General features: G+C 40.6%; 1 protein-coding gene across 2 annotated transcripts in view; it reads left to right on the plus strand.

Moving 5' to 3' along the window:
• ITGA2 (integrin subunit alpha 2) overlaps positions 1-24,057 on the plus strand; it is a 108,877-nt gene that overhangs the window by 21,953 nt on the left and 62,867 nt on the right. For both annotated transcript variants that reach the window (XM_086361667.1, XM_086361666.1), the window contains exon 2: positions 10,779-10,899. In XM_086361667.1, coding sequence (XP_086217793.1) covers positions 10,779-10,899 — 121 coding nt within the window. The remainder of the gene's footprint in view (positions 1-10,778; positions 10,900-24,057) is intronic.

Consider the following 24,057-nt stretch of genomic DNA (forward strand, 5'->3'; position numbering starts at 1 on the left):
GGTTGCTGTATGGAAGATGTTGGTAGGAACATGAACATCAAAGCCACTTGCAGTGAGGGCTCAGAAGGAAATGAGGATGTATTGCTGGAAACTGGAGGAAAGATGACCCCGGTTTTATAGTGGCAGAAAGTTTGGTCTGATTGTGTCCTACTGTTGTGTGGGGAGTTTTCAAGCAATGAACTTAGACATTTAGCTGAGGAGATTTCCAAGCAAAATGTTGAAGGGGCAGCCTGCCTTTTTCCCTTGTTGAATGTAGTGAAGTGCAAGAGAAAAGATAAATTGAGGAAAGTATTAAACAAAAAAGAACAGCACTGGATTTCCCTGGTGGTCCAGTGGTTAAGAATCTACCAGCCAATGCTGGAGACACGGGTTTGATCCCTGTTCAGGAAGATTCCACATGCAGCAGGGCGACTAAGCCTGAGCCACAGTTACTGAGACTCTGTGCCTCAGCTGCAGAAGCCTGTGCACTCTAGATCCCGTGCTCCACAAGAGAAGCCACCACCATGAGACGGCCGCACACCACAGCTAGAGAGTAGCCCCTGCTCGCTGCAACTAGAGAAGCCCGCGCAGCAATGAAGACCCAGAGCAGCCGAAAATAAATGAATTAATTTTAAAAAAGAACAGTACTTAATGATTTAAGAAATTCTCAACCTATATCCATAGTTGTTTTAAAAAGCAAACATTAGGAGACTGATTGTTAAGAGAGTGTGCTCTAAAGAGAAGGCCAAGGGTGTGGTAGGAAAATGTTTTGCTGAATGGACTCGGCGTGTGATTCCTGGATCCTCTCAACCATCTCACAGAGGCCAGGAAGTGAGAGAGAGGTATCCAGGAAAGGTCTGTGGAGAGCCCTCTTGTCTAATGGCACAGATCCCCATGACATACACAAGAGACCTACAAGGTTTACAGAAATGTTGTCTCAGCAGAAATGCTACTCTCGGACTGAAGGGAAAAGAGAAGCAGAGGCTAGTAGAGCTATTGCAGGCCCAGAGGATGGAGCCTTGAGCAATAGAGGGTTATTTTCAGACCTTAAAACCTAATAGAATTTGACCTGCTATGTTAAACTTTCTTGGTACCATTGACTCTTTTATTCCTTCGAATCTCTCCCTTTAAATGGAAAGTTCTATCACAGATTTTTATACCATCCTTTTTCAGAACCAGAGAACTTATTTTTGAGGTTAATAGACCCCAAATTGGGAGAAATCTACCCTAAGATAGACCATACCTGGAGTTTCATCCCGGATCTAGATGAAAGAGTTTCTCCTGGACTCTTCAGCCCAGTTCTCCTGGGAACCTTTGCTGTCCCCTAAGAGAGGTTCTCTATATCTTGGTGACAGCTGCGCCTTTCTGCTGTCCTTGCAATGCTCAGCTCACTGCCCTGTGCCCCTGCTTCCACCAATACCTCTGCAGCTTCTGAGGACCAGTCCACCAGGCATAGGGGAGAGGTGTGCTCCATGCCCTCAGAGCAGTGACACCCTGTGCTGGCACTTTAACAGAGATGCAGGCCTTGGAGTTCATATATATGAGTAATGTGGATTTTATTTTTTATTGAGATGTAATTGACATATAATATTAGCTTCAAATGTACAGTGCAGTGATTTTTAAAAAAATTTTTATTGGAATATACTTGACTTACAGTGTTTCTTTGTTACAGCAAAGTAAATCAGTTATGCAAATATATATATATATATATTTTCAGGTTCTTTTTCATGTAGGTTATTACAGAACATTGAGTAGAGTTCCCTGTGCTGTACGGTGAGTCCTTATTAGGTATCTGTTTTATATATAGTAGTATTTATATGTTGGTGCTTCCCAGGTAGCACTAGTGGTAAAGAACCTGCCTGCCACTGCAGGAGATGCAGGTTTGACCCCGGGGTCGGGAAGATCCCCTGGAGGTAGGGCACGGCAACCCACTCCAGTACTCTTGCCTGGAAATCCCATGTTCAGAGAAGCCTGGTGGGCTATAGTCCTTAGGGTTGCAAAAAGTCACACAACTGAAGCAACTTAGCACAGCATAGCAAAGCACAGTGTGTATAAATTAATCCCAATCTCCTAATTTATCACTCCCCCCTGGCCACATTTTCTCTTGGGTAACTGTAAGTTTGATTTTGAGATCTGTGAGTTGTTTTCTGTTTTGTAAATAAGTTTATTTGTATCATTTTTATTAAATTCCATATATAAGTAATATCATACGATATTTGCCTTTCTCTGTCGGACTTACTTCACTTGTATGATAATCTCTGGGTCCATCCAGACTGCTACAAATGGCAGTTATTTTATTCTTTTTGTGGCTGAGTAATATTCCATTGTGTGTAAGTATCACATTTTCTTTATTCATTCATCTGTCAGTGGATGTTTAGGTTGTTTTCATGTCTTGAAAATTGTAAATAGTACTGCAGTGAACATCGGGCTGTGTGTATCATTTTGAATTATAATTTTCTCAGGGATATATGCCCAGAAATGGGATCATTGGGTTATATGATAGTTATGGTAGTTCTAATTTTCGTTTTCTAAGGAACCTCCATACTGTTCTCTATAGTGGTTGTACCAATTTACATTCCCAACAACAGTTGGTTGTTGGTCTCAGAGGGTTTCCTTTCCTCCGCATCCTCTCCAGATAATTGTTTGTGGATTTTTTGATGATGGCCATTCTGATTGGTATGATGCTGCTGCTAAGTCACTTCAGTCGTGTCTGACTCTGTGCGACCCTGTAGACGGCAGCCCACCAGGCTCCCCCGTCCCTGGGATTCTCCAGGCAAGAGTACTGGAGTGGGTTGCCATTTCCTTCTCCAATGCATGGAAGTGAAAATTGAAAGTGAAGTTGCTCAGTTGTGTCCAAGTCAGCGACCCCATGGACTGTAGCCTACTAGGCTCCTCCGTCCCTGGGATTCTCCAGGCAAGAGTACTGGAATGGGTTGCCATTGCCTTCTCTGATTGATATGATACCTCATTGTAATTTTGATTTTCATTTCTCTAATAATTAGTGGATGTTTAGCATCTTTTCATATGTTTTTTTATTATCTTCTTTGGAAGATATATCTTCTTTAGAGAAATGTCTATTTCTATCTTTACATTTTTTGACTGAGTTGTTTTCAACACAGTGATTTGATACATGTATATTAGCCAAATGGTTGCAGCAGTAAATCTAGTTAACATCTATTGTTGTTGTTGTTGTTGTTTAGTCTCTAAGTTATGTCCGACTCTTTGCAACCCCATGGACTGTAGCCTGCCAGGCTCCTCTGTACATAGGATTTCCCAGGCAAGAGTATTGGAGTGGTTTGCCATTGCCTCCTCCAGGGGATCTTCCTGACCCACATCATCTGAATTGCAGGTGGATTCTTTACTGCTGGTCCCCCAGGGAAGCTCTCTTACCACACGTAATTATATATTTTTCTTCTTGTGATGATAACTTTTAAGGTCTATTCCCTTATACATTTTCAAATACACAATACAGTATTATTAACTATAGTCACCAAGCTGTACCTTACATCCCCTTGACTTATTTTATATCTGAAAGTGTTCTTATATTTTTGTTAACTATTTAACAGAGGTGTTTCCTCCCCTCAAATACCAGCATACATCTGTGGAATGGGCCAGAATGCCTTAAGAAAGTCCTAATTTAAAATACTCCTCTCTGTCCAATTCTACCTCTTGCTTTCAGTCTTAAATCTGTTAACATGAATTTTTCCCTTTATCTCTCTGGATCTTTTTGCAAATGAATATCTTCCATGAAAAGCCAGCCCCATCTGCCCTTCAACATATATTCTTAAACTTCGCAGTAGCTACACAAATTACTCTCCTTCTTCTACGGCAAATATTTGTCATTAAGCTCTGACAATGGTACAGATGTCGACACTTCCCCCCAAAATTTTGTTGCTAAATATAGAATGACATGTTTTGTTTAATACATTTATTTCTGCCCTTGTTTTCAAAAGATTTTGTTCTTTCTGAGCCTCACTACATTTTGAGAACAAAACTGGGTTAACTGTATCTCGTCTGTAATCTTATAATTTAAAATCAGTTTTCAGAATAAAGTGGGAGAATGAACTCCATATTTGCTGAAACTAATTCTTAAATTATTAAAGTTTCCCAGAAATCTATTTCAGAGATGAGCAGGAACTCTCTAGACAGGAGGTGCTATAAAATTTTTAAATGAGTGGAAGTAAAAAGAAGTTTGCATTAATCAATGTGTGCTTAACTATCTGGTTTGCCTGTGGATATTAAAATGACAACAAGCCAGGTTATAATCAAGAATGAAAGACCCCCTTCAATTGTGAGCCGAGAGGAAATTAGTTAACCGTCCAGGACCATGCATTGCTTATTTTTACAATAAGAATGGGTGAGATTCACTGAATACTTGGACTTGGTTACTGTCAACAAATACACAGCAAGGTCACCTTGGATAAGTACTTCCTGCATTCACAAGCATACACATGAGGACAGGAGGGAAGAGTTACACTCTGGGTAATGACGTGACCTTGAAACTCACTACATCTAATATAGACCTGGAATGTATAAATTAATAATCTGTGACTTGCTGGGCCACTTTTTCACTGTCTCCATTCTCTTCTGTTTCATGTCCCCATAGTACTCAGCAGGATGTTCCTTAGGCCTCAAATGACTGTGGTCTTCCTCTTTGTGTAGTGAATTCCAGCTCATCCTCTAAGGTCCATATAGATTGCCACCTCTTCTATGAATAAAGCCTTCAAATTAGATTTATCCTCTTCTTAACTCTTGGGTCAAGGTTCTGTGTAGCTTTCTGAAATTTAATACTTATCCCATGATAATATAATTTTTTAATTCTTATTCCAGTTACAAGAATGGAAGCTCAATGACAGCAGAGGTCTTGTTTGTTTGGTTCTTTGCTTCTGTCCCTAGGTCAGTTCAGTCGTTCAGTCGTGTCCAACTCTTTGAGACCCCATGGACTACAGCACCCCAGGCCTCCCTGTCCATCACCAACTCCTAGAGTTTACTCAAACTCATGTCCATTGAGTCGGTGACGCCATCCAACCATCTCATCCTGTTTTCTCCTTCTCCTCCCACCTTCAGTCTTTCCCAGGATCAGGGTCTTTTCAAATGAGTCAATTCTTCACATCAGGTGGCCAAAGTATTGGAGCTTCAGCTTCAACATCTCCTTCTAATGAACACCCAGGACTGATTTCCTTTAGGATGGACTGGTTGGATCTGCTTGCAGTCCAAGGGACTCTCAAGAGTCTTCTCCAACACCACAGTTCAAAAGCATCAATTCTTCAGCACTCAGGTTTCATTACAGTCCAACTCTCACATTCATACATGACTACTGGAAAAACCATAGCCTTGACTAGATGGACCTTTGTTGGCAAAGTAATGTCTCTGTTTTTTAATATGTTGTCTAGGTTGGTCATAACTTTCCTTCCAAGGAGCAAGCGTCTTAATTTCATGGCTGCAGTCACTATCTGCAGTGATTTTGAAGCCCAAGAAAATAAAGTCTGTCACTGTTTCCATTGTTTCCCCATCTATTTCCCATGAAGTGATGGGACTGGATGCCATGATCTTAGTTTTTTGAACGTTGAGTTTTAAGCCAACTTTTTCACTCTTCTCTTTCATTTTCATCAAGAGGCTCTTTAGTTCTTATTCACTTTCTGCTGTAAAGGTGGTGTTACCTGCGTATCTGAGGTTATTGATATTTCTTCTGGCAATCTTGATTCCAGCTTGTGCTTCATCCAGCCCAGCATTTTGCATGATATACTCTGCACATAAGTTAAAAAGCTTCTGTCCCCAAGACTTAGGAAAATGCCTAACACAAAGGAATTGGAGAAATATTTTTGAATGATTCATTTCTTAGCATATGGGCATATTTAGGATGTAAGGAAACAGGATGAACCAAGTAGGTTGTCATTTTCCATATGATTCAGTTAAGTTATGACAGACATAGGAACACATTACTATAAGCTGTGGGATTGTAAAGAGGAAATAGACATTGAATTAGAATACTTACATTAAATTTCTAAAAGCTAATTAGCTATCATAGGCTAAGTATGAAATGGTGACATAGTGAGTTGTAAATATATATTTGAAAAAATAAGTGTAGAGAACAGAGAGACTTAATTAATCAAAAGGGGCAGGCTGTTCAGGGAGGGATTGATGTATCAGGTAAGAAGAGATTTAAGATCAGTGGGATGAAGGCATTGTGATGGAGAAGATCTTGTTTTGTGAGAAAAAGGAGCAGACTATTTACGAGTAGAAATTCTGGACTATAAGGTTGACATGATGAACCAGACTAAGACTCAGCTCTCAGCCACCAGTTGAGTGACAGTGAGCAAGAAAGGTGTCTAACCTCTAATAACCTCCCTAGTTTTGCTGTTTCACAGTGTTGTTGTGGGGATCAAATGAATCAAGATGATTCTGACGTAGGCAGACCAACATAAGCATTAAGAAATAGTAGGCTACAAAAGGGAATATACATTATGGTTTAAATATTGGAAAAAATATTAGAAGGAAATAGTATATCCAAATTACCTGTACTTGCATTAGAATGATATGATTATGAATTATCTTTCTTCTCTTAATTTTGCCTATATTCCATATCATCATCAAATAACATATTCATTAAAAATTTGCTTTATACAACAAATATTATCCTAGGTGCTGAGAAAATAAGAGTGAATAAAAGAAATAAGGTCTGGACTCAAGTTGCTTAGGTTTTAGTAGGCAAACAGAGACAAAACAATGCAGATACACAAGGTCATTTCGGATGGTAAGTGCTGTGATAGTAGCATAATGATCGAGGAGGATGTAAACTGGTGGGTGAGTCAGGGGCAGTCTCTACAAGGATAGCAGAGACCTATCTGAGCAAAGATCTGAGTGATGGATAGATGGCAGGACATAAATACTGAGTTGAGAAAAGTGCTGTAGGCAGTGGGTCTGGATGCTCCAAAGGCCATAAGCAGAGTGAACTGGATGTGTTCAAGGGACAGAAGGAGAGCCATTGTGGCTGGAATACAGTGATTGGAGAGGGTGGTGAAAAGTGAAAGTCACCAGATACATAGGGGCCAGATCACGAAGGACTTTTGAAACTGTGGTAAGGAAATTAGATTTTATTCTCAGACATTAGGGGTATTTTAAGCAGAAAGATGATATGATTTACATTTTTAACTAATATTTTATGTATGTGTGTAAGATAATCATGATGGTGTGATCACTCACCTAGAGCCAGACATCCTGGAATGTGAAGTCAAGTGGGCCTTAGGAAGCATCACTACAAACAAAGATAGTGGAGGTGATGGAATTCCAGTTGAGCTATTTCAAATCCTAAAACATGATGCTGTGAAACTTCTGCACTCAATATGCCAGCAAATTTGGAAAACTCAGCAGTGGCCACAGGACTGGAAAAGATCAGTTTTCATTCCAGTTCCAAAGAAAGGCAATGCCAAAGAATGCTCAAACTACTGCACAATTGCACTCATCTCACACGCTGGTAAAGTAATGCTCAAAATTCTCCAAGCCAGGCTTCAGCAACACGTGAACCGTGAACTTCCAGATGTTCAAGCTGGTTTTAGAAAAGCCAGAGGAACCAAAGATCAAATTGCCAACATCCGCTGGATCATGGAAAAAGCAAGAGAGTTCCAGAAAAACATCTACTTCTGCTTTATTGACTATGCCAAAGCCTTTGACTGTGTGGATCACGATAAACTGTGGAAAATTCTGAAAGAGATGGGAATACCAGACCACCTGACCTGCCTCTTGAGAAATCTGTATGCAGGTCAGGAAGCAACAGTTAGAACTGGACATGGAACAACAGACTGGTTCCAAATAGGAAAAAGAGTACTTCAAGGCTGTATATTGTCACTGTGTTTATTTAAATTCTATGCAGAGTACATCATGAGAAACACTGGGCTGGGTGAAGCACAAACTGGAATCAAGATTGCCGGGAGAAATATCAATAACCTCAGGTATGCAGATGACACCACCCTTATGGCAGAAAGTGAAGAAGAACTAAAGAACCTCTTGATGAAAGTGAAAGAGGAGAGTGAAAAAGTTGGCTTAAAGCTCAACATTCAGAAAACGAAGATCATGGCATCTGGTCCCATCACTTTATGGCAAATAGTTGGGGAAAAAGTGTAAACAGTGTCAGACTTTATTTTTCTGGGCTCCAAAATCACTGCAGATGGTGATTGCAGCCATGAAAGTAAAAGACGCTTACTCCTTGGAAGGAAAGTTATGACCAACCTAGATAGCATATTCAAGAGCAGAGAGATTACTTTTCCAACAAAGATCCATCTAGTCAAGGCTATGGTTTTTCCAGTGGTCATGTATGGATGTGAGAGTTGGACTATAAAGAAAGCTGAGCACCGAAAAATTGATGCTTTTGAACTGTGGTGTTAGAGAAGACTCTTGAGAGTCCCTTGGATTGCCAGCAGATCCAACCAGTCCATCCTAAAGGAAATCAGTCCTGGGTGTAGAAGGACTGATGTTGAAGCTGAAACTCCAATACTTTGGCCACCTAATGCAAAGAGGTGACTCATTTGTAAAGACCCTGATGCTAGGAAAGATTGAGGCAGGAGGAGAAGGGGATGACAGAGGATGAGATAGTTGGATGGCATCACTAACTCAATGAACATGAGTTTGGGTAGACTCTGGGAGTTGGTGATGGACAGGGAGGCCTGGGGTGCTGTAGTCCATGGGGTCTCAAAGAGTCGGATATGACTGAGGGACTAAACTGAACTGAACTAATACATGTTCATGTATGTGTGTATATACATAGTATATACATAAGTGTATATGCACACATATATGTATACATATATGTAGTAAAATTTAACTGCTAGGTGATAAAATGGAGCCTATCATGATTTTATGGCATGACATGATCTCCCAATGTCTAATTAATGGGGGGAAAATGAGGTCATTTCATATCTATATCTATATCTATATCTATCTATCTCCATATGCAGCTTTTCCAGAATTAGATATTTTAAAAGAGGGGACAGTTTGCATTACCTCCCCAAGCTTTTACTGATTTGTTAGATAATTTGTAACATATTTAAATAAGATTTACTGAGTTCTGTACTATGGGGCAAAGTTAAACTCTTGATTGGAAACACTGGTAGTCTGAATGTCAGTTCTGGTTCTCTGCTTCCAATACTGTGTTATTTTCCCTTGCATTTAATTTCCTGCAAAGGATAATGGAGTGGTGTATTTGAAAAAATGATATTAAAGAGAAAATTTGCAAATGTAAAGCTATGTAATGTTTGCTTTAGAGTGTTTGAAAATTATTTGTCCTTCTCTTCCTGACAGCACATTATTTCGAAAAAATAGCCAGTAATGAGCTGTGCACTCTTGAGTGAACACACCTATAGTGGAATGACTTTGGCATGTGAAGAGGGCCGTCAGCTACTTTCACTCAAAGCTTCGTCACTGACCTCGTTATTTCTTCAGAGTACATTTCAGAATCTGCTCCCGAAGTACAAGGGCACAACAGGAGAGCCAGACCTTTTTCTCCATCCTTTCAATGCCAGAAACAATAATGCACTTTCAGTGTTGCCCAGAAAGTAGGGTATTCCTTTGTGAAGACTCATAGTTATCAGTTGACATAGTTGATGTCAGTTTTGAAGAACTCACATTGCCTTCAGTGTCTGCAAAGATAACTACTGATCTCAAACAGCTTGAAGCCTGTTCCCATCTCTATGTGCTAAGTCGATTCAGTCATGTCTGACTCTTTGCAACCCCATGGACTGTAGCCCACCAGGCTCCTCTGTCCATGGGGATTCTCCAGGCAAGAATACTGGAATGGGTTGTCATTTCCTTCTCCAGGGTATCTTCCCGACCCAGGAATCGAACCCACGTCTCTTATGTTTCCTGCACTGGCAGGCGCGTTCTTTACCACTAGCGCCACCTGGGAAACCCCATCCCATGTCTATAGAGAACATTAAGGTCCACACTACCTTCTTTCTCCAGAATGCAGTACAGCCAGTGCCAATGCCATCAGTGTCAGAGAGGCTGGTCTTCATCAACCCGACTCTTTCCCTCTTTTCTTTCTATCAAAAACAAGGTTTTTCAAAAAGATCTATCCAGGTTTTATCCTATCAGGGCCTTTGTTGTTTTTGAAAGTGAATATTGTTTTTCAAGTATTCAGAAAGAAACATCAAAAAGCAAAACCACTTCTGCAGTTCCTGCTGGAATAAAACATATGACCCCTTTCCCTACATTTTCATCCTCAAAAGTGATCCCTTCTGAAAGAAATGAAACAATTTTCAAGCAGCTGTGTGTGTGTGTGTTTTTTTAACCTCCTTTGATGTAGTCAGCAATGCTTTTCCAATGGACATTTCATGTAGAGTTCATGTCAAGCTTTTCAGGAGAAATAGAGGATAACCCTCTGATCCTGCCTTTGGGTGGCTTAGAGTCTTCTTGCATTAGGAAGGACAAATAGAACCGGAGTTACTTAAGAATCTGTAAAGGTAATATGTGGTTTAAGAGTTCAAGCTCTTCAATCAGACAGCCTTATCCTGGCCTTCCCTTTTGACTTTCTATCTGTATTTCCAATGACTTTCTGCAAAGCAAGTATAATAATAGCAGTCATATTCTAGAGTTGCCACGAGGCCAAATGAAATAGTGAATCATGCACATAAAGTATTTAGCATACTGCCAGGGCCTCAAATGAATACTTAAAACTCTTGGTAAACATTGATGGAGAATAATTATTATTTCAATCAGTTTTTTTTTTTAAGTGGCCTTTGAGAATTATATTACAACCTTATATTCACAAAATGTAAATATGAACTGTTTTCATTTTTCTTTAATAGGCATTTTAAACTGTTGTGTGGCATACAACGTTGGTCTCCCAAAAGCAAAGATATTTTCTGGTCCTTCAAGTGAACAGTTTGGCTATGCAGTGCAGCAGTTTATAAATCCAAAAGGCAACTGGTAAGAACATTCTTTATGTTTTCAGTAAAGTCATTAAATAAATTTAATATTTGACTACAATTGCTTGTTCAGATTGATACATGAAAATGTTGTTAATTGGTAGCCCTCAAATATCCTTAAATGAAGAATTTTTCTTTCAGACTTCGTAAATATCAGATTGATAATTAATGGGATGACTTAAAAGTACTTTTTTTAAAAAAAAAAAACCTAGATAGAAATTTTCTCTAAATATTCCATTGTGAATTCATAATACCAGATTCTGACCATTTGATGATAGATAAACAGATAGACAGGTAGGTAGATGGACAGATTTGTCTTCCTTTCTTACTCTGTAAACTGGTATGTTAGGTTTTGTAAGTGTTCGACTAGCTAACACTACCTCCGGACCATTTCTAGATGGCAGAATTGTTCCCTACATTTTCTCCTTCAGCAAAGCTTTGTCTACTGGCTTCATTTAAAGTCAGCATTCCCTACTCCAGGTGACCAAGGGTCCTCACAAGCATTCATGCTCCCTGTTGCAGTAGAAAACTCCAGGCAGATTCTGGCTCATTTAGAGCTCTTTCTGATGATTAAATAGGCAGTTATTAGAAGGCAGTGGCACCCCACTGCAGTACTGTTGCCTGGAAAATCCCCATGGATGGAGGAGCCTGGTAGACTGCAGTCCATGGGGTTGCTAAGAGTGGACACGACTGAGCGACTTCATTTTCACTTTCCACTTTCATGCATTGGAGAAGGAAATGGCAACCCACTCCAGTGTTCTTGCCTGGACAATCCCATGGACGGAGAAGCCTGGTAGGCTGCAGTCCATGGGGTCACACAGAGTCGGACATGACTGAAGCAACTTAGCAGCAGCAGCAGCAGCTTATCAAATAAGGGCTATAATTTATACCCCTTTTCCTTCATGAACTTATGTCTGGTGCTCTAAAAAAGTGGAATTCAAACAAACATTCAGGATTCCAATGAATCACATTTTGGTGTGTGCCTATCTGTATGATAGGGAAACAAAATGAAATGATACTCAAGAGCATAGTATGTCTCTGAAGGCATCGCAGAGGAGGTGAATCATGAGCTGGGTCTTAAGAGTGGGGGTGAACAAGCAGGAGAAGAGTATTAACTTGTTTTGCTTCAGAGCTTTGGTGCACTGCTTTTCTCTTGGAAGGGACTGTCTTCCCAAGATTTTGGCTCTTATCTCTCAGTTTCAGCTCAAATGCCTCCTCTTCAAAGAGACCTTTCAGAACCAACCTGTCTGAATTAGCACTTCACAACCGCTCTCAGTTGTTTCTAGTTTCTAGTTCTGAATAGCCATTGTTACTATCTGAAATTATCTTTATGTGTTTATACACCCATGACCCATCTTCTGCTCTGTCTCTGAGTGTTGGCACCTTGCTTTGGGCACTGGTGTGTGCTCAGAACCTAGAGTGGCAGCTGATGTGGAGTAGAGGGTCAGTGATTATTTTCTTGATTACTGAATGAAAGTCCTAGTTCCACCTGGTTCACTCGAGGTAGTCTACAAAGTGATCTCTTGTAGACCAATGGACATAGAAGCTGAACAAGACCTTCAGACGAGTTCTGATGGTCCACTTCGTAAGCTTGGCCTTGCTGAGGACAACCTGGCATTAAACTTGAGGTGATTCTTTTTAAGTAACAGCTTTTCTGGGACAGAGAAAGAGCCACCATCAGCAATAGATGCTATTAGAGATGTCAAGGATTGCTGGCAGCTTAGCCACTGGCCACTTTGTGGGTTGGAAGTTACCCAAAGTTGACAGAAATCTAGCAGCAGAGTGCTGGCCAAGTGAGCCCTGTCTCCTTTCTCTCTCCAGGATTCCCTTTAAGTGCATAAAGCATTGCTAGAAAACAAACACATTACAGGGAGCTCTGCTCAATACCATGGCATAACCTGAATGGGAAAAGAATTTGAAAAAGAATAGATGTATGCATATATATAAATGAATCACTTTGCTCTACACCTGAAACTAACACCACATTGCTAACCAACGGTACTCCAATATAAAATAAAAATGTTTAAAAAGACAAATGTATTAATTTGTGGTGAGAATCTGGTGCTGACAGGGTTATTTCAAGACCCAGGACGCCAGACATTTCTAAATCCCGCCTTGACCTTCTCATGACACTAAGGAAGGATACATAAACACAGAGCTTTCTGTTCAGATGTATGGTAGGGCTTATCAAGGACTTCCTTCCTCAAGCCTAGTACAACCACCAGCTGGTATGTGCATACCCCACCCCCAGAAAGCAGAGAAGGGAGGTCTTACCTGGGGGCTACACCCTGTGGGAGTGTGAAGCAGGAAGAAAAGAGAACATAAGCTGGCCTGACATGCTAGAGCCTAGGTCACTCCCTGATCTGGCCTCCTAACATCCAAGTCATGGACGTGATCTTCTAATGCACCACAGGCTAGATGCTATATGAGGTGCAGAAAGTACAAAGCATGGACCTTGACTTTAAGGCGTGTGGAATAGAGTCAGTGAGGAAGATGGATGTGCAGATCAGGCAGCCATGAATAATGCCAGGGGCATAAGTGCCAAGCCCCGTAGTTAACGGCATTTGCGTTCCTCTAGTGTCACTTGCTGTATTAACTTACTGTCGAGAGTTCATTTTCTCTTCCCAAGACCTGAGACCCTAGAGGGACAGGGTTCCTTCCTGACTTCTCTCACTAGTTGACGCTGCCCAGGTTCCTTGCTCGGGGGCAGGGCTGGGGCAGGATCCAGGTGTGAGTGGGTGTTCCCACTCCAGTGCTCGGGTGGCCGAGGTTAGGACCAGCAGCTTTTATGACTCTCGGGATCAAGGAAAATACTATGAAACTTGGAATCCAGAATGGCCTATTTGTTTTGACAGTTGGCACTGTGCCCCTCCCCACTCCTAATTTATGACAGTCGCACAGACATTATGGGAGTAGCAGATGTGGGAAAGACTGTTTTAACATTAACTTTCCTTCTGATATTAATCAAGTTAACTTTGGGCACAGAAAGTGATATTACTGTGAATTCCTTTAATAAACTATGAGTCTTTTTCCCTTAGACTTTATATATGTAATACTCACACACATCTCTCTATTTTTTTTACTCCCTTTAAAAAGGGAGTACAAAAATAAAGCTGCTGTGCTGGTAGTTTTCTCCTCAGTTCACTTTGACTTTCTTTACAATCTGTCTTGTTGAACCCCGACTTCATCTCTCAGCCCTTTCCTGCCTTCCGAAAACTCACTTAAAGCTCTAGCCTGAGTTTTCTTAAGTCACACTCTGCTATTTTCAAAGTACAGACTTCATCTGTTCCGTGTGCCCCATGTTTCTAAGAATGTATTGGCATATTTTGCACGGGGATTTTACAAAGATTTTAACAAAATGATCATGAGTCCTTTGCTGGTTTTATTTACTATACTTTTATTACACTGTGGACTTTTACTATAAAAACAGCAGTGATATGCTTTGCAAGTTCTTGAAACTTTTTCATGGTCTCTTATGAGCTGGATGATTTTAAAAGCAAGATTACCTCCCAAGTAGAGCTCCACGGTGCTCCTCTTCCTGTAAGTAAAGCTGTGGTCTGTTCTCCCTCCAGTGTAGGCAAAGGGTCACCCTACTTTGGAGCCGTCATTTTATATACAGGATGTTCAGATGTAGGTGATGCAATCCTTATCACAGTTGTACAAAGGACCGTGATACATTTAAAGTCATTTCCTGGAAGCTTGTGGTGATATGTACTATTTCTGTTTGTCTAAGCTGAGGGCCTGTCTCAAGAATCATCTGAACTCATTGTATGACTCAAAAATCTTAGAACACTGCAATCTCTTATGTGACGAGGACTGTCTGGGAATTGAGGGTATTTCCAGTTGTAGAAATGTATTTTCCTGTTGTAGTGAGGACTAGTGCATGCTTGTCTTTAAAAAGAGAAATATAATGAATATGTGTCATGGGCACTCAGTTGCTCAGTCGTGTCCAACTCTGTGACCCTTTGGACTATAGCCCACCAGGCTCCTTTCTCTGTGGAATTTTTTTGGCAAGACTACTAGTGTGGGTTGCCATTTCCTCCTTCAGGGGATCTTCCCAACCCAGGGAAGAGTTTTCTTAAGTCACACTCTGCTATTTTCAAAGTACAAGCTTTATCTGTTCCACGTGACCCTTGTTTCTAAGAATATATAGGCATATTTTGCACAGGGATCTATAAGATTTTAACAAAATGATCTTGAGTCATTTGCTGGGTTTTATTTATTATACTTTTGCATCTCCTGTGTCTCGTGCATTGCAGGTAGATTCTTTACCACTGAGCCATCAGGGAAGCCCTGAACATGTTTCATAGCCAAAAATAAAAACCCTTCCATCTATATATATTATAGATTCTACTTTTTAATTAAGAAAGATTGTAGTAAAGCATTATGTGTATTATAAATATAACAGGGTGTATGAGATACCTCTTGTAAGGGAATTTTAGATAAACCATAGAGAAGTAACATTCAATTCCACACAAACAGCAGTGACTAGGTAATATAGTATATTGGCAATATCAATACTGGTAAATTCTTAGCCAACACATAATACTCATGATGACTAAGAGTTTTATCAAATTATTACCCATTTTATAAGTGATAAAGGGGTGAGACTTAGAAAGCTTTGTTAGTCATCTAAGTTTACAGAGCTAAGAAGTAATAAGCATAGGGTAGATTACTACAAGCAGCTTCTCCAGTGGCTCAGAGGTAAAGAATCCACATGCAGTGCAGGAGCCACAAGAGACAGGTGTTCAATCCCTGAGTCAGGAAGATCCCCTGGAGGAGGACATAGCAACCCACTCCAGTACTTTTGCCTGGAGAATCCCACAGACTGAGGAGTCTGGTGGGCTACAGTCCATGAAGTCTCAAAGAGTTGGACACGACTGATGTAACTTAGCATGCACACACACAGATTAGTACAGAAATAAGGTGTTCCAAGTGGGCATGTTTTTTTAAGTGTCCAGGGAAGAACATGGGAGAATGTAATTGGCATTTATAAATAATATTTAAATATAATTTTCATGTAAAGTTTATAAAGTAAGGTGAACTTCATTAAGCATTTTGAATTAAAAATTGTTATAAAAAGTGTTACCTGGGATGACAGTTCCCATCTGTCTTTTCATTCTCTGATAGACAGAGATTTGTCAGATTAGCCAAGAGCTAGAACAAAAGGGTTTTTACACTCAGCTTCCCCACCACCAGCTGGGTGACTTTGGGAGAGTCACAGAGCCTCTCTGGATCACAAAGAAAAAGGCATCCTGACCAAACCAGAAGTTTTTAGCACCTTGTGAGAGAATAAAAGTAAAGCACTTCAAAAACTAAACTACTGTGCATATATGAGATACTCTCATTAGCTCTGTGTAAACATATATAGAAGCAAAATCAGGATTTTTAATGACTCGTTCCTCCCCACCTCTTTCCACCTACCACTTCCTCCTCAGCCCTTTCTCATCTGTCATGGATTAGCTCCCATGCAATATTAGATTAATTTTGATCCATTTCTTCTTCTTCCTGGCCAAGAATACTATTCTGATCCCTTTTCCAAAATAATCATCTTTGTCTTTCATTATACAGCCTTTAGATATCAGCCAACATCATCCTTTATGTCTCTGCCCAAAGATAAAATTCTCTTGCCATTAGGTTTTCCTGGCAGTGCCATTTAACATGCTTACTTTGTTTATTCATAAGGTTTGCTTTTATTTTAAATCCATGACATATATATTTATTTTTGTTCTTCTATTACATTTTAGTTATTTTCACCAACTTCTAACTTAGTCCTATTTTTGATTCTACAAAGGCTTACAAGTCTGACTGTAAAATATTCTTGTATTTTTAAGTTTACAAAACTTACCATTAATATTTTTATGGCTAATTATTATTCTATTGTCATATACTTAAACTAACACTATTAATAGGTCTACAAAGTGGCGTGTCTCCTATCAACAATGACTTTCCCATGGCTGGCAGTAGGGCCAGGGTAGGTAGGCAACCAAGTTCCTTATAGAGCTCCATAGACCACTCCAGTGTTGATTTACCTATCTTTGTCACACCATAGTTGCTAATTGTTTTCCACTAAGTTAAAATCATCTTTATGGCTACATTTTTTTCAATGATTTGCGTTATAGTAGAAAGGGCACTTTAAATATTCCCTGCTCCAACTAACTTCTTTCTTCCCCAGCTCTGGACACAAATTTGTATGTGAATCCACAAACGGGATCACACATACATGCCCACTTTTTGTGACTTGCCTATGGAATAGATCTGCTGAGCCAGAAACTCTGGAGACCTTCAGTGATCTGTGAAAATCCTCCGTGCCTCGCCACCTCAGTCAGTTCAGTTCAGTCGCTCAGTCATGTCTGCAGCGCACCAGGCCTCCCTGTCTATCACCAACTCCCGGAGTTTACCCAAACTCATGTCCATTGAGTCGGTGACGACATCCAACCCTCTCATCTTCTGTTGTCTCCTTCTCCTCCCGCCTTCAATCTTTCCCAGCATCAGGGTTTTTTCAAAAGAATCAGTTTTTCGCATCTAGCCTCACCACCTAGTCTTATCATTTTAAGCCTCCCTCTGTGTTAATGCCTGAAGGTCTGTTTTCAGAACAAGTTCATTCATGATGGTGCTGGGACACACACACACTCCCACACACACACACTCACACACACTCCCATACACACATACTCCCACACACACTCACACACACGTTCCCACCCCCCCACCCCACCCCCCCTTTCTGGTGGATACTTGTCTGAAACTTTCCATCCGTTGACTCTGAAGAAGGATCTGGTAAATGCTAAGTGGCATAAGTGGAACCTATTTGTTAATTTGGTCAGGACCCAGATGATGGAACCACAATGAGTAGCTCTCCTGGAAGAGTTCTAAGCCAGCTTAGTATGACAGAAAGAACTGGAGGTTTGGAGTGAAAGGACATAGGTGCAGATCTAGGTTTTGTTGCCAGTCAGACTCTTAGAGTTGAATTTCTTTATATGGAAACAGGAGTTTTTATAATATTTGACCTCACAGGATATTTATAAGGATGAAAGAAGATACTGCACGTTAAAATGTTCCTTATAAACTATAGTTTACAGATATTGTTGCTTTTCCAGTTCTTTCCATTGATAGCTATCTGCTGAAGCATGTATTTAAAAGGTACTGTCTCATGGACTTTGAGACATAAAAATATGTGACCTTAAAAGCATTCCTTTCCTCCCCACCGGGGCACAAGCATGTGGAATTTATATCATCACAAGGCATTAAATTGACTGTTTTGGCTTTTGATTTTAACTTCAGGAAAACTTCATGTTGGATGAGTCAGTGTAACAGAATCAGTTTTTATTGATTCATTTGCTTCCAGTGCAAAAGCTGATTTCCAGGGTTTTGTGAGATAAAACTATAATAGGCTTAAGATGTTCTAGCAATAATGAGGTCAGTGGACTCTGCATCGGGGGACTGAAGATCTTGAGGATGTAGCCATCCCACTATTTGAGGAAGCAGCCTGGCAGCCAGAGAAGTCTGGGGCAGCATAATGAGGCCAGGAGGCTAAAATTGCCTTGAAACATATGCTAGAGTTTAGCTAGTAAATTATAATAGCAGTGCTTCCCAACCAAGAGCTGAAAATGAACTCTTACCTGTCTTCTTCCTTTCTGGAGATGGGAAATCATTACAGGTGAATTCTTCCCATGACAAACTCCTTTTATGTTCTAAGCAAGTAGCCGTATGGAACTCACTGGACTTGTGTTGTCAGTGGCCTGGAACTAAACAATATAAGGAATAATATTTATATTTATAAGCTATAGGCTTTGAAATATCTCATCTTAATGTGGGTATTACATATGGTAGGCTTCTAATGCCAGACAAAACAACTCTGTGGATGGCTGAGACATTGCCAACTGAAAATACCTCCCTCTGAACTTCTGAGCTTCCTTTACTGAAGAATCTTGCTCCACTGACCATATCCTCCTTATTTGATAATGGCCACTTGGTTACTTTTAATTTTTGCTGACAACCTTGGGGTCACCCTTTGCTTTGTTTTTATTGAAAAACTAACTTCTCAAGAAATACTGCTGACCCTACCTTCAAAATATATTTAAAATATATTGTCACCACCTTCCCTTCTGCCAGCCCCACGGGAGCCTGGCCCCAGCTCTTGCCTGCATCATGCCACGCGCCTTCTAAGTGCTTCACCTGCTCCACCTTTACTCCCATGCAGTCATTCTCAACAGAGGAACCTTCAAAGTCCTCCGAAAATGTGTCAGATCGTATCAGTAGTACTGTGCTCAAAACGCTCCAGTGGCTTTCTCATATTTCACTCAGAGGAAAAAACAAGTCCTTACAATTTCATACAAGGCTCTATGGGATCCAGGCCCATTACTAACATGACCTCATCTCCTACCATTTCCCCCTCGTGCATTCTGCGCCAGCCACAGGCTTTTGCACTTGTTGTTCTCATAGTCAGGACTTCTCTTCCACCAGAGTCTTAAGATGTTACTCCTTTCCCTCCTTCAACTCTTTACGTAAATATCACCTTCTCAGTGACACTTTCCTGGCCCTCCTAATAAAGATTGCAACACCCTGCACCCCACACTCTTGACTCTGCCCTCCTCACTTGTCCCACAAAGTACTGATCACCATTACTGTATGTTTTACTTACTCATTACATTTATTGTCTGTTTTTCCCACTAGAAGGTAACTTCTGAGAGGCCATAATTTTTAGAAATTTTGTTTATTTATTAATCTATTTATTTTTAATTGTACTGGGCATGGGCTTTCTAGCAGAGGCAAATGGGGCCACTCTTTGTTGCAGCTTCTCATTTTGATGACTTCTCTTGTCGTGAGGCACAGGCTTTAGGTGCGTGGACTTCAATAGTTGTAGCACAAGGGCTCAGGAGTTGCAGCTCTGCAGCTCTAGAATGCAGGCTCAGGAGTTGTGCAGCGTGGGTGTATCTGCTCCATGCATGTGGAATCTTCCCAGACCAGGGATAGAACCCAAGTCCCCTGCATTGGCAGGCAGACTCTTATCCACTGTACCACCAGAGAAGTCTGGGGCCATAAATTTTTGACTAATTTAGTCACTAGTGTATCCATAATGCCTAGAATTGAGTCTGGCACATAGTTTGCCTGGCCCCCATGTACAGCTTCACAGGTTGTACACTGCACAAGGCCCAGGCACACCATGCATGTGGGAATGGAACTCCCTAGAGTTGTACAACATGTCAGTCTCGTAGGACCTCAAGAAGCATGTCTTGAATCAAATAAAACACGCTTTGCCGTAGTATTTTAAGTGCACCTCTGTCGGTAATCTCTGGGAAAATCTCTAGTATCAAAGAAATGCTTGGAGAGTTTAGAGACTCACAGACCAAAGGAAGATATTTATAACAGCCCCTGGATTGTGGGTTTAAAACTACCTACACCACCATAAATACTATTTACTAACTAAACAAAGTATTTTGAATTCCACTGGAGGTGGGCAAATTGACTATGTTTTGGAACTCTATATAATCACTATTTTCCCACAAGATAATTGAACAGTAAGTGTTATTTTAAGTAGTCTTGGAAGAATTCCCAGTTTCACTGTAGGAAAAGAGAAGTTTTTATCTTGGTATTTTGTTCTGTTTTGAGAATCAGCACACACAACTGTTCATGCAGCTCTTTGCCTGGTTGTGATTAAATTAAATCTGTTACTTCAGAGAGGCTTCGCCACACTTAGTTTACCCGCTGAGGTGTCTGGTCCCCCACCTTTATAACATTCTCTCCCGGCATGTTTCTTCCTGCTATAGCTGGTTACATACACTTTGTAGATAAATATACCTGCCTCCCTCATCTTCCTGTCTGATTAATTTGAGAATGTCACAGTTCCCTCAGAGTAGCCACGGGTGATGTCATAACCTCTCCTTTGGAGGGAGAGTGGTCAGGAACGAGGATTTCACTGGGTCCAAGACAGGAGGAGAATCTGCTGGAAACACTGCCAAAAAAGGAGGTGGGCAGTGGATTTTCAAACCTTCGCTGTAATCGCTAGTATGACCTATGACTACCTACTTACTAATGTGGTTCTCAGTAGTTAAAGAATGAGTCATACACAGTGAAAACACCATTGCAGACATAATGGTCTGGTTGCCACTGTCCTCTATTGTTTTGTGTTAAGGGTTTAATATGGTGTGGTGCCGCCAGAGATTTCTATGCGTCCTGTGTGAGACTCTCAAGCCCTTTCATGAATTTCTCATTAAATGGCATATAGCTGCACAGAGGCTTCATTTCGTCTTGTCTGATGAATGGGGGCAGGGGCAGGGACCCGAATTCTCATGGTGGTGGTAGAGGTGTCATAACCCCCCAGCACCATGAGGTTATCCAACCCTGAATTCTGGGGTGAGGTGGAAGGAGGCCAAGAGAGAGTGTCCAGGGAAAACTTACTCACTAGGAAACAGCAGGTGGCCTTTTGAGCTTTCTCACTGAGAAAACGGGTAGCTAGTAATGCAGCTCTAGGCTGGAGGCCCAGAAGAACAAAATGATTAAATTTCAGGTGAGAAACACTCAACTTATGTTTCTCGGTGTGTTTCTCTGGAATAAGCTAAGGATAGATAGGAAAGGTGTACAATAGAAGCCACCTGAATGACCACACTTGGTGCTATCTGAACATATGCTGTTCTTACCTGATTGTACACAGCACAGCCAGGGCCTACAACCCACCTCTCAGTAGGTGTGGGTCTGACCCTCAGGTTCCAGTTTTTACTCCTTTGTGATTCTGGAAGCCAACTCATCTGTTCAGACAGTTTTCCCAACCTGGGCCCTTTGCCAGGCCTTCTTGCCACTATTTAGGAAAGAGAATAAATAGCCTAAGGGTTAAGAGCTTGGATGTCAGAATCAGTTATGCTTGGCTTTCACCGCCCATGTGAATATTAGTGAGTTGCTCATCTGTCTCAGTGATTCCATCTGTAAAATGGAGATAAAATAATCTCAGACCCATTTGGCAGAGGAACTTAATAATGTTCGGAAAGCCTCCTATACAGCATCAGTTGTTGTAAGATTTGCTGTCGTTAATATAAATTCCCACAGTTTAAAGGGGCAAAGCCACACTTTTTGTTACAGTTTCTTGCTATAAAGTGCTATGTTGTTCCCTACGGACTCCTCAGTCAGCCTTTGTTTAAAAAATAAAGACGTGAGTTTGACACGTGGTAGCTACGTGGAGACTGAATCAGGAACAATTGACAGAAGAGTACCCATATAATGCTTTCTTCTCAACTTGGTGGAGTTTTTTCACCTCTTTTTTTGCTTGTTTTATCTTTAATTCAGACAAAAAGGAATAAAAATTTTCTATTCAACTTTTCCTTAACAAGACGTGTGTGTGTGTGAAATTCGCTCAGTTGTGTCCGATTCTTAGTGACCCCATGGACTATAGAGTCCAAGAATACTGGAGTGGGTAGCCTTTCCCTTCTCCAGGGGATCTTCCCAACCCAGGGATCAAACCCAGGTCTCCCACCTTGCAGGTGAATTCTTTACCAGCTGAGCCACAAGGGAAGCGCCAGGTAATAATGTAGAATCGACACAACATTGCAAATCAACTATACTCTAATAGAAATTTTAAAAAATAATGTTGACTCAATCATCCATTTGTTTCTTCACTTGTTTTTTTAATTCATTCATTTGACACCTAGTCACTCAGTGCTATAGGCAGGATTCCTAGTCCCCATGGACTTTTCCTCCCTGGGGGGCAGGGGTAGGGGCGGGCGGTATTTAGTCAAGGGGAAAAGACTCTGATGCTGGGAGGGATTGGGGGCAGGAGGAGAAGGGGACGACAGAGGATGAGATGGCTGGATGGCATCACCAACTCAATGGACGTGAGTTTGAGTGAACTCCGGGAGATGGTGATGGACAGGGAGGCCTGGAGTGCTGTGATTCATGGGGTCACAAAGAGTCGGACACGACTGAACTGAACTGAACTGAGGCCCTTACAGGGTAATGTGATGAAAACCAGGACAGGGAAAGCTCAGAGGCTAAGAAATTACTTAGGAAATCTACCTTGCTCAAATGTAGAAGAACCAGGTGACTTCTTGGAGGAAGTGGTTGTCTAATGAGAGACCTAAGTAATGAGCAGAATTTTTCCAGGCAGGGAACAGCACATGTTAAGGTTTAGAAGCAAGAACAATCCAGCTTCTCCACCAGATCAGAGTCTAATGACTAAAATACAGAATTTCAGGAAAGTATAAGAAAACAGGCCTGGAAAAGAAAGCAAAGGCATTATCTCTTTCTTTGTTTGTTTAATTAAAAGAATTTTTTATCATACTTGATTTATGATGTTGTTAGTTTTAAGTGTACGGCAAATTGATTCCATTTTATACATATATATATTCTTTTTCATTTTTCAGTCTCTTTCTTTCTTAAATTTTAAGATGTATCCTGCACACAAAGGTTAGAGGTAATTCTGTGTAGTCCCACTATGGAATGAAGACCACAGACTTGTACAAATGGAGAAAATCAAGCTGCTGGAAGATAGTTTTTACAATACAGAATCCTCATAAGTTTCCTCATTTCCTCTGAGTTGTCATGAATTTGAAGAACATCAGATATGCTCAAACATGCACTTCAAATCCTGCTCCTTGATTCTCTTCCTTCACTAAAGCAAATTTTGGGACTTATAGCCAACATATCAATTTCTATCTTCTTCAGAAATCTTAACCTGTATGCCTGGTGTTATTGCATCCCTCTTTATAGGCAATATTTTTGATGTATTACTTTTTAATTGAGGTATACTTGAGGTACAATATTATTCATGTAAAAGTTTCAGGTGTACAACATAGTGGTTCACAATTTTTAAAGGTTATATTCCATTTAGAGTTATTATAAAGTATTGACTTTATTTCCTGTATGGTGCTATATATCCTTACAGCTTGTTTATTTTACACGTAATAGTTTGTGCCTCCCCCTCTCCCTCCCCACTGGTCGTCACTAGTTTCTTGTCTATATCCGTGAGTCTGTTTCTTTTGTGTTATAGTCACTAGTTTGTTTTATTTTTTTAGAGTCCACATATAAGTGATATCACACAGTATTTGTCTCTCTCTGTTTGACCTATTTCCCTTGGCATAATACCCTCACGTCCATTTATGTTGTTTCAAATGGCAAAATGTCATTTTTTTTCTTTTTTTGGCAAAAAACAACTGTATTTGTGACTAAA

This window comes from Bos grunniens, chromosome 20, assembly GCF_055505025.1.
Source record: "Bos grunniens cultivar Pamir isolate PY7600 chromosome 20, Bosgru_T2T1.0, whole genome shotgun sequence".
NCBI lineage: Eukaryota > Metazoa > Chordata > Mammalia > Artiodactyla > Bovidae > Bos > Bos grunniens.